This window comes from Nilaparvata lugens, chromosome 5, assembly GCF_014356525.2.
Source record: "Nilaparvata lugens isolate BPH chromosome 5, ASM1435652v1, whole genome shotgun sequence".
NCBI classification, from domain to species: domain Eukaryota; kingdom Metazoa; phylum Arthropoda; class Insecta; order Hemiptera; family Delphacidae; genus Nilaparvata; species Nilaparvata lugens.
The window spans coordinates 28,392,626-28,411,576 of NC_052508.1; the positions used below are offsets into that span (position 1 = coordinate 28,392,626).

Sequence of the window (18,951 nt, forward strand, 5' to 3'; positions counted from 1 at the left end):
ATATTTTCCTCATTTTCACAGTCTTGACCGTTTTTCGATAATAAACACATGCATTATGGATTTAAGGCAACGTAGCTTATAGAGCATGTAATTCTCTTTCATTTGAGACCAATCGCAAGTTTCTATCATGTATCTTACTCGAGTCTCTCTTGAATAACAGTAAAATCACAGAAAAAATGAGAAAATAAAAATAAACATTTTTTCAATTGGCTGTAACTTTTGAGCGGTATTGGAATAAAAAAACGATTCTTGGGAGCAAAAAGACTAGAAAATTCTCTACAACCTTGACTTTGGATTTTCTATCTAAAGTGTTTCAAAAGATACGCAACTTTGAATATGAGAGACTGTGAAAATGATTAACATATCACAAATTGCTCGCATATTCAAAGTTGAGTATCTTGTGAAATCCAAAAAGAAGTCAAGGTTGTAGAAAATTTTCTCCTCTTTCTGCTCCCATGAATCGTTTTTCTATTTCAATACCTTTTAAAAGTTACAGCCGATTAAAAAAATAATTACTTTTTATTTTCTATTTTTTTCTGCAATTCTACTGTTATTCAAGAGTGTTATTAAACAAGTAAGATACATGATAGAAACTTACGATTGGTCTCAAATGAAAGAGAATGACATGCTCTATAAGCTACATTGCCTTAGATTCATCTTGCATGACTGTTTATTATCGAAAAACTGTGAAAATGTAGAAAATATCGCAAATTTATTGATTTTTGAAACAAACGTATCTTACTTCACGATTATATTTTTACAAAATTCATTTACCTACCTATATACAGGTTTATTAATGCAATATTAACTGTGCATTCTTGTTTAAAATAATCAATTGTATTTTATCAAGCAAGAAATTATATTTTTCAATAATTTCGTAATGAATGTTCATAATTGAGATGGAATATTTTGTTAATTAATTCATTATTCTACATTGTTGAAAGACGATCTGGCAAAGCGAAAAGAGATAGCCCTATCTGCTTTGTTGAATGATAGACAGGGATAGCAATACTATTGCTAATCAAACAGTGCCATTACCTCACTATAGTACTAACCAGGGACTTCACAACACAGGGACTTCCCAGAAAGCTGAAAACGTGCCAAACTGATCCTTCTTGACAAAGGCAAATCAGCTGGGGCTATTGGACCTTCCTCCTTCCGGCCACTCTGTCTACTGAATGTTGTTGGCAAGTTCTCAGAACAGCTGCTAGTAAATAGACTGAAGGCAGAACTTGTAGATCACAATGTATTATGTGATTGCCAGTATGGCTTTTGCAAGGGCCTTTCCACAACTGATGCCATACAGCACGTGATAAGGATTGTTGATACAGCTGCAGCTGGAACTTGCTCAACAAGAAGGATACCAGCAGTTCTTACCCTTGACATCAAGAACGCCTTTAATAGTGCTTTATGGCAGTTGATCTTCCAGCGGCTTCAAGAAGCAGGCATCAGCACTTACCTACAGGAGATGGTACAAAAGTACTTCGAACACCAGACACTACTTCCAACATCTTCAACAGGCAGCCTTGAAATCAACATCTTCAGTGGGGTACCTCAAGGATCCGTATTGGGACCAACTCTCTGGAACATCTCATATGATTATATATCAACAAGTCTTCCCCTTGAAGATGGAGCCAACATGATTGGCTATGCAGATGACATTGCCTTAGTGGTTACTGCCAGCAATGAAATCCAGCAAATGAATATAGTCAACAACTCCATCCAGCTAATCAACAACTGGCTACGCAACAATTGGCTTTAGCTGGCAGCCCATAAGACTGAAGCTATTGTCGTGTCCGGTCGAAGAAGACTACAACCCATTTCCTTCCAGATTGACAATACACAAATCATACCCAAAGACAGGCTAAAATATCTTGGGATCTGGTTGGACAAACGCCGCTGCTTTGCCACACATGTGGTTGAGGTTGCTGTCAAAGCAGGGAAAACTGCCTCAGCTCTAAAATTAATGGCTAATTAATGGAAAATTATGGTTAACACTCATGGACCAAAACAGGGCAAGCGAAAGACATTGGCACTGGTAGTGTCATCCACCATCCTGTATGCTGCTCCAATATGGTAAAGGGTCTTAGCAAACAAAAGAGCCATGAAGAAGCTAGAGCAGATCCAGAGGAGAATGGCACTTCGAGTCTGTTGTGCATACAGAACAGCTGGAAGCAAGGCTGTCCATGTTGTGTCTGGCATCCCTCCCGTTGACCTTCTGGTCATTGAACGCTGCCAGATACACAATGGAGGAGATAAGGCAACATGTCGGCAGGCACTACTGGATACCTGGAGTGAAAGGTGGGCTACAGAAAACAGCTGGACAGCGAGACTAATAAGAAATTTGAGCAATTGGTTTGGCAGGCTGCATGGTGACATCAGCTATTGGCTAACCCGATTTCTGACAGGACATGGAATCTTCGCATCGTACCTGAAACGCATTGGGAGGAAACTCACTGACATCTGCTGGTACTGCGAGGACACCGATGATGCTCAGCATACCTTCTTCCACTGCGGCAGATGGGAGACCCAGAGGGAAACGTGTTGGCGGATCATTGGCCGGCATACCCCAGACACCATTGTTGAGGCCATGCTGGAGTCACAACCTGCATGGTTTGGCAGTTGAGACAATGGTGTCCAGTATCCTGACACAAAAGGCAGCAGACGAACGACAACGGCAACAACAACAACAACAACAACAGGGATTTGGATACTAAGAGCAAGACTGCTTAACAGGCTCCAAACAGGTGTTGTTTGTTTTGATAATTGTTTCATGTATTGTTTACTGCTTATTGGTGTTAGAGATTAAGAGCAAAACCGCTTAACGGGCTCAGAATATACGTGAAAACAAATTTGTTACAACTAGTGTATTTTAACCAGAGTGTTCTTGGACCAAATGTGTTTCTATTTACCTTACAGTGATACCAGAAGTGATCTTTTCATCACAAAGATCCATTTCCAGAAGGGAGGCCGAGAATTCGGAAGCCTATGGTCCAGCCCCCCTTTCTGTTGATGATGGAGGGTTTTTGGTTTTAGTGGGTCGGGGGTACAGCTTCACTGTGCTCACCATTCTCCTTCTGAGAATGTGCCACCCCCACATATCCACACAGTTCTGATCCTGTGTGGAATCTGTCAGAAGATTTCCTTTCCCTCACGCATAAAAAAAATAACCAGTACAATATTATAATAATTGTACTATAGTGATCCTAAAATGGTGTTCATACTAATTCGAGAAATTAGTCTCGGTTGATATACCATCATCAATCTGAAAACCAGATAGCCGATCATGATTTAGTTTGGATATGGAACCAGGATTCCCATCCATCTCTCTCTGACACTCTTCTATAGCATTTCCCTCACTTCATTTCATAGGCACAAACTGTACACATATGTAAACCTCATGAGAAAAATGGGGCTTTCATTACTTTTTAATATGAAGACTATACTTACTGCAATTGGTCTCGTCGGATGCATCCAGACAGTCAATGAAAAAATCACACCACTGATCCTCAGGCAGACATTGTCCCGTGGCACATCGCAGCAATCCTTCTCCACATAAATTATTATCTGAGGAAGAGAATCTTCTATTTTCTAAATTATCATAATATAGTTGATATTATGGATATTGAGAATATGCACAACATTTTAGTTTGATCATGATGACTAAAAGTAGGCTACTGGAAGACACACTAGAGGTACAAACTAGAAGCTGCCCAGTTTCATTCAGCAGAATGATTTTCAGATGGAAGTTAATGAGAAATTGCATTTGAATAAATACTGACAATTGTAGTACGGAAGTCTCCGAGGTGGTTTGTAGCATTCAAATTTAGATTTTTGTATAATTATAATAATCAGAATGATTTTCCTTCGAACACAATTATTACGGCACAAAACATTCTCACGCAAGAGATTTCTGCACGATTTTGCAGAAGTAAGAACCTATTAAATTTCGAGTTGTCTCAATAAGGAATCAAAAGGTTTTTCTCAGTATCTGCTATGGAACTGACATGTTATTTTTTATAATAAATTGTAAGCTTGACCTTCTTATGTTCAAAGAAAAACAACGCATGAAGGAACGAACGGTCTGCTGGATGCCAACTTTGGTACAATGGATTATAATGCATAATTATTCTGCTCAAAAGAATACAAGTCGTGTTTTCTCTCCAAAATAATATAATGTTTACACAGCAACGCACTCATCTCAGATAACGGGTGAACAAATATTATTTTGGGAGATTGAGAACCTCTAATTTGCTGTTTAATTTCCTCTACAATGTTCGTGAAAGGTCAGAACGGTATCGTTAATATATTACTGCTGTTTTCAAATGAAATTATACGTTCAAAATGAATAACAAAATCATTCCAATATAATTATTCACGTTGTTAATTAAAAAAAAGAACATTTGTCATCGCTCGAATTACATAACCATAGCACAAATTTGATGTTATGATGAAGGGTTGGATGAAAAGATTTCGATAGCATTAACTATTGAGAAGCTTGTTTTTTATTCATCCCCTTGCTCATGCACAAGTTAGTATAATTACCATCGGCAGGAAACATTATTCTCAAGAGAGAAGAGAACAAGAAGGTTTTATATCTGATCAAGTCTTAGCAATATTGAAAAATCACCCATATATGACTGAATACTCATTATTGTTAGACGGAAGAACCTCGCTATTTCAAATACTCACAGCAATCTGACTCATCACTTCTATCGTAGCAGTCGAAGACCAGATTGCAATAACCAGATTTTGGAATGCATTGTCCATTTTCACAGCGATATTCATTTTCATGACAAATCTCGATTTCTGCAAAAATACATGTCTAATCTCAATAAAATATATAGAAAAAAATTAAATATTGCAGTGGTCAAATGGCAACCGAGCTTTTTCTCGAGTCTCAATTACATCAATATTGAACTATCTACATTCAGTGGAACATATAAAAATTTGATTCTCTTATTTTACCCTCCAATTGATTCATATGATAGAGATACACTGAAGAACCGTTTGTTTTGTGAACAGACTATAACTTTCCATATGCAATAATTATGTTTTTCAGAGATTGAATTAATAGCCTATCATCAGTATTGATTATTTGTGGAACAATAAGGCCTATCAGTAAGTGTATAGAAGAATCAAGAAGGTTTGAATGCGGAGGAAATGAAAAAAAGGAGTTGGAGCTTGAAGGACATATTTACTTACAAGGCATAGGTAACATAAAAGGCAATTGTTATTATTTTAAACAACGTCTTTATTTGTGAGAGCCGGGAAAATACATTGGATGATCAAATACTTTGATCGATTATATTAGCCTTTCAAATACTCAACAAGAATATATTGTTCATGGAGAATAATATCAATGAGTGCTACAGAAATTCGTACGTGATGTGGTTATCATGCCCTGTCCTATCCAAACCCCCAGTTTTTTCAACCAGAGGAGAAGTTTGTTGTGAAAAAATGAGTCTTGAATTTTTTGTTGACTTATTCTTAATTATCTTCCATCTCATCATTACTTGCCTAGCTTTCCTATATGAGATAAGTTTTGAAGTCATGAACGCTCCGACGGGGATGAGAGCGGTAAACTGAAAGCGGAAGATTTTTATGGTAATCTGCTTTTAAAAATCGTTTCCTTCCGCTCCCACTCTCATTCCACGTCGGTGTACGAAAAATTTCAATCAGTTTAAAGCTTATTGGAATCAATTACAAATAGAATAGGCCTAACAGTGAACCAGAATATAACTACTATTATAGCGAAATAAGAGTGTTACCAAGGAGCATATTGTTCAAGAATGGTATATAGAATGCTATACCATCCTTGCATATTGTTAGCATGCACAGGAAGCAAGTGAACTTTCCTAATTTTAAAAAATATCATCTTAAAAATGGCCATACCTGGACAGTCCTCTTCATCATCTCCGTTTAAACAGTCGATATTGAAATCACATCGAAATCTTTTGGGCAAGCTCCTATTGTCGCGACATTGGAACACTTCATCTAAATCCAGTTTCTGATGTTTCTGATTGTATGGACCTGTGACATACCAAACAAGAAATGATTATGTCCATAATTGGACTTGTCAATCAATTATTATAATCCAACTTTGATTAGAATGTTCTACTTCTATTAATGAATGTTGAAATATATTATTAAATGGAAAAGAGATAACTAGAATCATTAGAGTTAAAAGACTCTATCTAGTCTAGATATTCATTCAACCAAATAAACGATCACGAATAGAAGAAGTAATAACTTAATCATTACAACTTATTTCATCAATTTAAATTTCAATCACTCACAATAAAATAACAAAAACCATGAAAATTTTACTTGAAGGGTAGTTTACAGAGAAGCTGTAGCGTCCATCATGTTTCAAAAAATTAAGATATGATACGAATTTCACCCTACTGAGATATTTTCGAGCAGCTTCTTTCTAATAATATAGAGGACGAGCACTATAGTTAGCAAGAGCACGAGTCTGCATTGATTACTGAATAAATCTCTCCAATTCATATCCGACAGAATTTCCAATTCATATTCCAATACTAACTTGGTTTGAGTATTATCCATTTTATCACTCGTAATATCAAAACTAGAAACGGTTTTCAACTCATAACTGATACTCAAGTAATCAACCCAGATCTGTACGAGCGAGTCATTAAAAAGACTAAAGTTTTTTCTGACAATATCCACTTACTTTGTTCTTCCATTCTTTTTTCCACAATAGAATATGCGTTCTTTTACTAATTCCTGATTCTTGTTTTTAACGGTTCAAATCCAACTTGGATTAGAATGTTCTACTTGTATTAATGAATGTTGAAATATATAATTATTAAATGGGAAAGAGATAAATAGAATCATTAGAGTTAAAAGACTCTATCTAGTCTAGATATCCCATTCAATTTTTCCCACCGAATAGATTACAAGTTGAATCTGTTTATTATTCATTATCAATATATTGCTATAAAATCAATATTTTAGAAAAATATGAAATACCGTACCAAAAAAAATCCAAATAGTTTTTTTTCACGTTTAATCCCAGGCGAAAAATGAAATGGCTCAGGTATGGAGTCTGTTGACTTCTTCAGGTCGCACCTCATTATCTTCACAACCTATGACCTCATTCAAAGGCTATTTTTCAACATTGTAATAATTATACTATTGCTGATGTTGTGATAGAAAAAGTGAAGGTTCTTCATAAGAAGATAATTTTATTTTATTCCTATTCATGCATTCCTCCTTTCAAATGAGTGGAGAGATTGGATGAATGTGAGAATAAGAAAGGATGATGGAAAATACTCCAACTCGATTATATTGAGTTGATAGGTGATGTCCTTGATTATTGCAATTCAAATTTACAATTTACAAAACACGATATTATATTCTCTTGTCTACTACATGGTAGTATAGTTCGATGTACGATAGTACGATGTACTACAATCATGGTATCGCAGTTACATCGAGGAGAGTACTTACAGCCGAATTCATCAGAAAGGAAATCTCCATTGTGACAGTCGTTCACTCCGTCACAGAGAAATTGCGGGGCAATGCATCTGCTTTTGGTGTGACTGCTACCTGGGGTTGAACAGCCCAGTGTACTGCCCAGTTCACATTCGAATGCACCTGTACCTGCCAATAGTACGTAACAAGAATTAATAAATTGAACAGCCGAAGAGTTGATTTCCTATGAATATGAAGTAACTAGTATTAATAGAATAGAATAGTTTATTGATCAACAAATATATAAATATACATGGATCTCGTCAAGTAGATAGAAAATAAAATAAAACAAACATCAGGTAACATGTAACAGCATGAGATAACATAGAAGAACATTTGGCATATCAAGACTAGATTAAAAATTGACTCATTATATGATCTCAAATTCGCTGTCAAGATATTCCTCTAGGAAGGTTTCTAATTACGGAGGGCAATTTATTGAACAGTACGAACTGTTGATATATCTATGGCACTTGTAGGATTTGTGCAATCTTATGACGGGCTTTACTAAATCGAACTTTTTCCTAGTTCATGAGATTCATGCTGTTTAATAATTTTTTTTATTTTCTTTCATAGAAAGAAAACCACATTGCTGAAAATGTACATACTAGCCAGGGTCATAATACCCAATAGTTTGAAAGTTTCTCTGCATGATTCCTTGCATTTCAGTCCTCCTATGCATCGTAGAGCTTTGTTCTGCCATAAAAACACTTTATCTGCAGTGGCGCTGGTCCCCCATTATCGTTGTTCCCCGCTGTTCCCACGTAAATTACGAAGGCCGTAATTTAAATGTGAATGAAACAGACCATAACCTGTCATTAGCAAAACTAAAAGTTTGAGTTGAAAGAAATGTGACTCTAGCCAGTTTTTTTTACATAGAAATTAAACGTGGTCATCCCAACAAAGTTTACTGTCCTGCACTATACCAAGTAATTTTACTGGTTGTGTGTAATTTTTCAACTCAGTGTTCAGACTGCTCTTTAGTGGAAATAATGTTTTCTCTTTTTTGGTCTCATTAAGTGATAGACCATTAGAGGTGTCAGGGGTGCCCACAAGGGGGGGGGGCATGGCGCAATTTGCGCCATCAACATTTTTGGGTGGGGCATGATTTTTTTTTATATTCTGTCAACATTTTGAACATGGTTAAAGAATAAAAGTATTAAATAGAGATATCCTAATGTAGTTAATTTTTCCCACCTTTACAATGTTATATTTTGTTAAGTGTAACTAAATATAAAGCATAAGCACAATTGATAATATTTTGTATGCAGGAATTTTATTAATTTTAAGCTTATGAGTTTGAAGGTAAATCTTTGACAAAAATAAATTACAACTTCATCATCCACTATTATTCCGATTGCCTTTGCTTAATTTTAATTTTTAATGGTTCTGTGTTTGAGTTTCCTTGCTGTTGCAACCTAATTTTCTTAAAAGCACAATGATAAGTTGAATTGTAATGTACATTCTAATCAAATAATTATTTTAATTTCGAAGGCGTTTCATGATTTTAATATGTCAAATGGGAATGCAATTATAAACAACATAGCAAACTCTAGTGAATTTGACAGGAGAAAAAACTTCTCTTGTCAAAAATTTGTGAAAAATATCAAATTAAACCAATTTTAATCTTTTAAATTTACACCCTATTTACCACACAGTAATCAAATAATTATTGTAATGCTTCATTACTTTTTTCTGTTTTGTATAATAGTCCAGTCAAATGGTCGTTTTTCAGAGAACAGCCCGAAATAACTTTTCGCGACGGTTCTTCATGTATTTTGGGGCGCTGAATTTTAATCTGAAATTTGCTGATATGCCAGAGGGCGGCTTCACCCCCAAAACTCCCAAAAAAAACCAAAAATTCGGATTTTTTTCAAGTTTTCCATTTAATCTTGAGAACCTTTAACTTTTCGAGAAAAAGCATTCTCTAAAATATTGAAGATAATAAAATTTCCAATGAATTGAGTGATCGCGCAGGCCACACATCACGTGAATTAACAATATTAATTCTGAACAGAATTCCTTAGGTACCTATTTTTGAATTTAGTAGAGGTGTGAGGGGGAATACACCAAAAAATAGAAAATCATGTCCTACAGCCAAAATTCAAATTTTCATTATAATACCTTTTCATGGCCTTCCTAACAGAAAAGAAACATATTTTGGCTGAAATATCCTTACGAGAGTTATGTTCTATGAGAATCACTCGTTAGATTTCAGTATTTCCTAGTGGGGGGCACACATAAGGATACGTCCAGGATAAAAACTTTAATCACTTATAACTTTTGACTGAATGATCACATCTCCTCGTACTACAGCTCGTTCATATCAGCTCGTCAAGGCGGTTGAAAATCATGTATCATCTCACTAAAATTTGTTAAAAAAATAGGAAATTCCTCCTTTACTGTATTTTAGCCCAATGCATAGAAAAATGACCGATTTCTATATTCAAAACTGTGTGTCTCGGTAACTCAAAATGGTAGTTGGTCTTGATTTGAAGAAAGGAATCTCCTCTTTTATGTGAAGTGAATGATTTTTGTAAAAATATAATCGTGTAGTAAGATACGTTTATTTCAAAGCTTCTATCATGTATTGTACTCATTTTAGAGACTATTTAATAACAGTAAAATCGCAAGAAAAATGAGAAAATGAAGATCATCATTCAATTGGCTGTAACTTTTGAACGGTATTGAAAACAGAAGTATATTTCATGGGAGTGAAAAGAGGAGAAAATTCATCACAACCTCGACCACTTTTTGAATTTTTTATCTGAAGTGTTCCACAAGATACGCAACGTTGCATATGCGAGACTGTGAAAATGGGGGAAATATCACAAATTTCTCGCACATTCAAAGTTGTGTATCTTGTGGAACACTTCAGATATAAAATCCAAAAAGTAGTCCTGCGCGACCACTCAATTCATTGGAAATTTTAATATCTTTAATATCATATAGAGAATGCTTTTTCTCGAAAAATTCAAGGTTCTCGAGATTAAATGGAAAACTTAGAAAAAATCAAAATTTTGGGGGTGAAGTCGCCCTCTGGCGTGTCAGCAAAGTTCTGATTAGAATTCAGCGCCCCAAAATATATATAGAACCATCGAAAAAAATTCTTTCGGGGCTGTTTCCTGAAAAACGACCATTTGACTGGACTATAAGTTGTTATCCTATTATATTGAGCGAGCAATTTATGTCTATCTGTTTATATATATTTTTTTATATCTGGTTATCTGGCTATCTGGTTATTTACGTTCAACGGATCTCGGTAACAGCTCTAACATTCATAACAAATTTGGAACAATTTTATTCATATAATATAATAATGTCGGCAAGTTTAGGTATTCTAAATCCTATACTAATAAACGAGCAATTTCTGTTTGGATGTTTAGATGTTTAAATTTTAAGATGTTTATATGTTTGTATTTCACCGGATCTCAAAAACGGCTCTAACGATTCTCAACATAGTAGGTTTATAATACAAAAATTCGATTGCACTAGGTCTCATCCCTGGGGAAACTCGCTGAAGGACATTAAAAGAATTTATTCATCCTTGGAAAAACAGCTGATAATTTCGTCATCTGTTGATGATGGAAGTGAGTGAGCGAGTGCATGTGTGTGGGACTGAGACAAAATTATGACTCAGCTGTTGAACTTTTGTACCTAATTTAATCAGGTACTTAGTGGCAGTAGTACAAAAGCCGGTTAAATTTTAATCCTGATTAATTCCAGTAGAACCAATCAGATAAGCTATCTTTTTGAGATAGTCTTCTGTGATTTGGTTCACGTGACATTAATCAGGATTAAAATTTAACATGCTTTTGTGAGAGAAATTTTTCATTCCTCTGCGAATCAATCTCAATCCACTCTGATTAGATAGAACCTTTCTGTATGAACTATGAATATTTATTATAATTTCTTCTTTCGTAATAATTTTTATATGCTTTTGTAGGTACTCCAGAGCGGAGCTCGGTGCCCCGATATTTATCATAAATTGGAATAGGTTGTCACTGGTGTTGTGTTGTTGGTAGTATTTACTTTTTAAAATTACAGGAGTAAATAACACAAGTCGAACAAAATGTATCTTTAAATGGTTTGGTTTTTGGAATAAAGATATCATCTGAACAAGTACATTCTATAAATTCTATCTAATAATACCAAATATCGGGGCACCGAGCTTTGCTCGTTATTTATTCATTGATAAACAGAACTCAACTCTTTAAAATGATTGGGGAAGGACTAACAGGCACAACCCAAAACTGTTTCTTCCCTGAATTATGATTTATTCACTATAAAATTTATAGTTGGAATATTTAATATTCCAAAAAGTAGGTTATGTTTCATACACTTGAATTCATGTGAAATTTTTAGTCAAAATATTTGAAAACATAAAAGTTCTAATTTTGATTGTTTACATACCAAATTGAATAACAAAATAACACTCACTAATCACTTAGAACTGTAAAATAATGATAAACTTTAAATATTATGATATATACCATCTCATGTCAACAAATCAGATTACTGTATTTTGATCGAGTCAATTAAAATTTCTAGATTTCTCGCGAGATACGGTAAGCTAATTGATTACACAGCTGATCTCCCACACAGGCACACACATCTTCTGTTATCGACAGACGACGAAATCATCATCTGTTTTTCCGAGGATGAATTATCCTTTTCATGTCCTTCAGGAAGTTTTCTCAGGGATGAGACCTAATGCAATCGAATTTTGATATCATAAACCTACTATATTCCGAATTTCGTGAAAATCGTTAGAGCTGTTACCGAGATCCGATGAACATAAATAACCAGATAGCCAGATAACCAGATATAAAAAAAGAAAAATATAAACAGATATACATAAATTGCTCGCTCAATATAATAGGATAACAACTTTTAGTCCAGTCAAATGGTCGTTTTTCAGGAAACAGCCCCGAAAGAATTTTTTTCGATGGTTCTATATATATTTTGGGGCGCTGAATTCTAATCAGAAATTTGCTGACACGCCAGAGGGCGACTTCACCCCCAAAATTTTGATTTTTTCTAAGTTTTCCATTTAATCTCGAGAACCTTGAATTTTTCGAGAAAAAGCATTCTCTATATGATATTAAAATTTCCAATGAATTGAGTGGTCGCGCAGGACTACTTTTTGGATTTTATATCTGAAGTGTTCCACAAGATACACAACTTTGAATGTGCGAGAAATTTGTGATATTTCCCCCATTTTCACAGTCTCGCATATGCAACGTTGCGTATCTTGTGGAACACTTCAGATAAAAAATTCAAAAAGTGGTCGAGGTTGTGATGAATTTTCTCCTCTTTTCACTCCCATGAAATATACTTCTGTTTTCAATACCGTTCAAAAGTTACAGCCAATTGAATGATGATCTTTATTTTCTCATTTTTCTTGCGATTTTACTGTTATTAAAGAGTCTCTAAAATGAGTACAATACATGATAGAAGCTTGCGATTGGTCTTAAATGAGAGAAAATTTCATGCTCTATAAGCTGAGTTGCCTATTGATCTTGCATTACTGTTTATATTGAAAAACTGTCGAGACTGTGAAAATGAGAAAAATATCGCATATTTCTTAATTTTTTGAAATAAACGTATCTTACCACACGATTATATTTTTACAAAAATCATTCACTTCACATAAAAGAGGAGATTCCTTTCTTCAAATCAAGACCAACTACCATCTTGAGTTACCGAGACACACAGTTTTGAATATAGAAATCGGTCATTTTTCTATGCATTGGGCTAAAATACAGTAAAGAAGGAATTTCCTATTTTTTTAACAAATTTTAGTGAGATGATACATGATTTTCAACCGCCTTGACGAGCTGATATGAACGAGCTGTAGTACGAGGAGATGTGATCATTCAGTCAAAAGTTATAAGTGATTAAAGTTTTTATCCTGGACGTATCCTTATGTGTGCCCCCCACTAGGAAATACTGAAATCTAACGAGTGATTCTCATAGAACATAACTCTCGTAAGGATATTTCAGCCAAAATATGTTTCTTTTCTGTTAGGAAGGCCATGAAAAGGTATTATAATGAAAATTTGAATTTTGGCTGTAGGACATGATTTTCTATTTTTGGGTGTATTCCCCCTCACACCTCTACTAAATTCAAAAATAGGTACCTAAGGAATTCTGTTCAGAATTAATATTGTTAATTCACGTGATGTGTGGCTTTCTATCATTACTAGAAAAATATCCTAGTTGTATAGTATAAATGGTAGGTTTGCATAATTTTGAAAACCCCTTAAAAAATACCCCTTTTTTGAAAACTCTTAGCTCCGGAATCAAAAATCGTAGAGTCCTGCGCGACCACATTGGAAATTTTATTATCTTCAATATTTTAGAGAATGCTTTTTCTCAAAAAGTTAAAGGTTCTCAAGATTAAATGGAAAACTTGAAAAAAATCCGAATTTTTGGTTTTTTTGGGAGTTTTGGGGGTGAAGCCGCCCTCTGGCATATCAGAAAATTTCAGATTAAAATTCAGCGCCCCAAAATACATGGAGAACCGTCGCGAAAAGTTATTTCGGGCTGTTCTCTGAAAAACGACCATTTGACTGGACTATTATACAAAACAGAAAAAAGTAATGAAGCATTACAATAATTATTTGATTACTGTGTGGTAAATAGGGTGTAAATTTAAAAGATTAAAATTGGTTTAATTTGATATTTTTCACAAATTTTTGACAAGAGAAGTTTTTTCTCCTGTCAAATTCACTAGAGTTTGCTATGTTGTTTATAATTGCATTCCCATTTGACACATTAAAATCATGAAACGCCTTCGAAATTAAAATAATTATTTGATTAAAATGTACATTACAATTCAACTTATCATTGTGCTTCTAAGAAAATTAGGTTGCAACAGCAAGGAAACTCAAACACAGAACCATTAAAAATTAAAATTAAGCAAAGGCAATCGGAATAATAGTGGATGATGGAGTTGTAATTAATTTTTGTCAAAGATTTACCCTCAAACTCATAAGCTAAAAATTAATAAAATTCCTGCATACAAAATATTATCAATTGTGCTTATGCTTTATATTGAGTTACACTTAGCAAAATATAACATTGTAAAGGTGGGAAAAATTAACTACATTAGGATATCTCTATTTAATACTTTCATTTTTTAACCATGTTCAAAATGTTGACAGAATATAAAAAAAAATCATGCCCCCCCCAAAAATGTTGATGGCGCAAATTGCGCCATGCCCCCCCCCCATGTGGGCACCCCTGTTCCTGCCCACGACTCACGACTACCTACTTTACATGGACTTGAGATTGCACTTGATCCTCATAAAGTGATGAATATTGCGCATGATTATGATCTTCTGTAGTTTTCTCTCAAGAATATTAATTTTCAAAATAATTTACAAAGGAATAAATCTTCCATTTAGCGAACATACAACCATATTATAATTCCGGATAAATTTGTCTTTGCATCCAATCAGTTTAAACAAGAACTTCTATTTCTTACAAACTCAAAGCTTCATATTGGAATATGTCATAATTAAGTTTTGTTGTTACTAGATGATAACGCAACTCACCTAATGTACATTTCAGCCATTGAGTAGATAATACAGTATTTGCAATAAATGTGGAACATGTTTTGTAAACAAGTTTGAAATAACATTTCTCCAGGTTAGTGCGAAGGCTGAATGAAAATCTACACAGAGCATAACAGACTTGTACTGCAACAACAATGGTTTGAGGCCGAAATGCTAAACTTTGTGGACAGGTGGGTGGAGTGGAGGTGTGTGTGTGCCACCTCATCATCACAGGTTCGAGCATCAGAACGTCAACATTAATTCATTCACTCTATTCTCTTGTCATAGTGCTGGTTTAGTAGATTGGACAGGATACGGAATCTTCTGTGTGATGTTTACATCACTAGACAAATAATCTAGTTTGTAATACGTTATCCAACCTTGTAATTATGAATTTGGCTTGTTAATTACAATTGGATATTGCTTTGTAAAATGAGGAAACTGTTTCCAAATTAGTGATGGTCCGTTTATTGTAGGTTTATATATGTGCAGTAACTGTTGAGAAGAATAAAGTGGTTAATGTTAACATTGTGAGCAGACTCAGGTGACATTATGATGACATAATATCACACCACGTATTTTATCAGTGCCTCTTATTTCACTTTCTATAGAGTAAAGGACGGAATATTTTGGTATCCATCTTGAACAAATCACGATTAGTTACTCGCTACTGATAAGTGGTATGGATAGTATTTTTTGAGCGAGCGTTAGCGAAGTTCTCACTTTTGACTTACTAGAGCCCAAAGTCGTTGTCCGTCCGTGTGTATGTTCGACAAGAAATTTAGAGAGAATTGATCAATCAGCTTCAAATTTTGAACAGGAATTCTTCGAACCTTTTTACAGGTCAAGTTTGCTGGACAGTGAAATTGACTCACTCTTCCGTCCTTTTTCAGGATATAAAAATAACATTGAAAGTGCATAACAAAAAAAAAATTGTTTTGATTTATCATTTATTAGTCGTCTGGAATTATTTGCATGCTATCTCTGTAATGTTTCAATTCATTTAAAGAAGCTGATGCTATTATTTGGCAGTTGTCACACACACTGTCAGACAGACAGACTTCATGCGCCAACGCATGATTTCAGCGGGATAATACACAAAATTAATTTATAGTCTGCCTGTCTGTAACATAAACGTAATTCTACAGATAGAAATTACTGAAATATTGAAATTATTCAAATGCTGATGAATTAATTATTATTATTAAATGAAAATCAAAATTATTTAAAAAAAATTATTTTGAATAGTAGCGCTATAGAATTTCCATCTAGCTGTTTACCCTGTTGTCAATATTTGCAGTAGCAGAAGCTGTTCGGGGTGAATTACAGCATTTAATTTGGATTTTCGTTCAATAATAATAATACACGTAATTAATTATACAACTTGTGATAGCATTTGCTATGACAATTTTTTATTCAAAGTGTTAAAATGTGAGTAGAAGTTAACATTAGTGTTCACTAACACTTAATTATTCAATGTATAGGTACCGCACTCATTCATTTCTTGGACCAATACTCTACCTCATCTTTGCCAACGAGCTGTGCTCTATCAATGGATGTCGGTGGCAAAATTATCGCCTTCGCCGATGACACAGCAGTATTATTCCGGGAAACCAGCTGGGATGACGTCTTCAGGTCAGCTGAACTTGGAATGGGAAAAGTTACCTCCTGGCTCTTAAATAACATTCTGACGATTAATGCCTCAAAAACAAAATTTATTGCTCCCTCACTGATAGATTCCAAGAAGCCTTCTAAGCAGACAATCAAACTACATAATTGCAAATTGGATAGTATGAATTGTAATTGTCCTTCAATAGAGCGCACAAACAATATAAAATATTTAGGAGTCATAATAGATGAATTACTTCGCTGGGATAAACACATTTTACATCAAACGGCTAAAATCAGAAAATTAATTTACAAATTCATCCAACTCAGGCAGCTACTATCAATAGACATGATGAAAAATGTTTATTATGCAATAGTCGAGTCCATAGCAAGATATGGCATTTTGGCCTGGGGAGCTAAAAATTTCTGCCACATCGATCCTATCTTCAAGGTTCAGATGCTAATTTTGAGGATAATGGGACGCAAACATCCACTCTTCCCTTCAGTACTACTATACTCGGAGCTCAGCATCCTCAGCATAAGACAGATCTACATTCACAGACTTCTAACATTCACCAGAAAGAACCCACAATTCTTCATCAATTTGAATCACACGCAAGGAACACGCAGAAGGAAGATGGACTTGGCAATTCCCAGGATGACAGCATCAGCTGCTCAGAGGTCAGCCAGATATTCAGGACCAACAATTTTCAATAAACTGCCAATAGCTATTACAGAAACAGTTCCAATCAATTCATTCAAATCGAAAACAAAAAACTGGCTCCTGTCCAATAGAATCAATCATGGAGAAAAATTAGTTCTATGAAAAATTTTCCATACTGTTTCATTCTTATTTTCTTCATTTTAATGATTTTTTTCCATGATTATTAAAAATGTTTTTCATGTTAAATTTTTATAAAATTTCTACATCTTAGGCTATCAATTTTCTTTTTTAAATTTATGTATGTAAATGTGGTTTTCATGAACTTCTATTGACTCGCAAGATTTATCTTAATTCGAATTTTTTACTTTCGGCATAAAATCTTAAACAATAGCAAAATTAGTGGCATCCCGACACATATTCATATATAGTGGGGGCCACATTTTCTTAGATCAGCAAATAATCAACCAATTGTATTGATACTTTGTAGATAATTGTAGCTTATATGCTTTTTGTAATCATGTCTATAATTTGAATAAATTTGTCTGGTCGTGTTGTACCCACGACCAGAGATTATTATTATTATTTCATTTTTGTATCATTTATTAGTACCTTTAAATGTTGAGATCATTGAGATATCGATGTGCGGGTTTCGCCATCTATTTTCCTTTGAAATTCTGTATCGAAATCTTGTATCACATGACCACCTTCTCATTTGAAAAAATGAAGTTAAATTCAAAATGAAGCTGGATTCGAAATGAAGTTGGATCCATATGACGGATCCAAGATGGCGGACGAAAGTTTTGAAGCGACATAAAGGTTTTTTTTCAATTGGAATAGAATACCCATAGAACCTACTACTACAATATCATACTCGTAAAATATATATTTAGCTGTTTCCGTAATAATTCTGAGGCCAGCTCCATCAAGTGACAGTTATGAGCCTCTATTGCAGAATTGTCTTGCAAGAGCAAGTTTAAAAAAAATTATTTGTGGGAAAAGTGACAAACGAAAGAACCACAAGACCATACCTTCTATAATGTGATATACTGTTTCTATGCTGATATTTTCTTCTCAATGAAATATTCAAGGTATAATTATCTCAAGGTTTCGATTGCAGTTTTAAAAAAAAGTTTCTCAGTAAGCAATAATTTATTCATTGCCGAATTCGGAATTGAACAATTTAAATTGCAATTGTAGCAAGATAGACGCTTCACTCAAAATTCAAGCATTTGCCCTTTGCGTCTTGATTGCAGCCAGATTCAAGAAAGATTAATGAGCAATAATTCAGAATCGTGGTTTCAAGAGAATCCAAGGATTTGCTCCTTAGAGGGAATCGTAAAGAGGAGCAAAGAAGAAGGGAGGCAAAAGGAGTAGAATGATTGAGGAGTGAGAAAGAGAGAAGAACACGAGGGTAGACTCTTGAGAGAATACTCATTAATTTAATTACCAACTGAGATCTGTCAGAAATTCAGTTTGTTTCATCCAATTTCTTCCAACGAACGTTCATTTCTGGGTTTCATTTCCTGGGCCAATTTAGTTTTAGATGGAAGCAAAATTTTGTATTGTCGGAATGATAGCAGAAAAATCGAGGGAAACGAGCATTTAATTGGCAGTTTG

At 34.5% G+C, this 18,951-nt stretch overlaps 1 protein-coding gene across 1 annotated transcript in view; it reads right to left on the minus strand.

Moving 5' to 3' along the window:
- Nucleotides 1–18,951, minus strand: part of LOC111044076 (G-protein coupled receptor GRL101) — a 492,864-nt gene that overhangs the window by 22,908 nt on the left and 451,005 nt on the right. Inside the window, 4 exon segments of the mRNA XM_039428094.1 lie at nucleotides 3,451–3,567; nucleotides 4,693–4,809; nucleotides 5,896–6,033; nucleotides 7,477–7,629. Of these exon segments, the coding sequence (XP_039284028.1) occupies nucleotides 3,451–3,567; nucleotides 4,693–4,809; nucleotides 5,896–6,033; nucleotides 7,477–7,629 (525 nt within the window).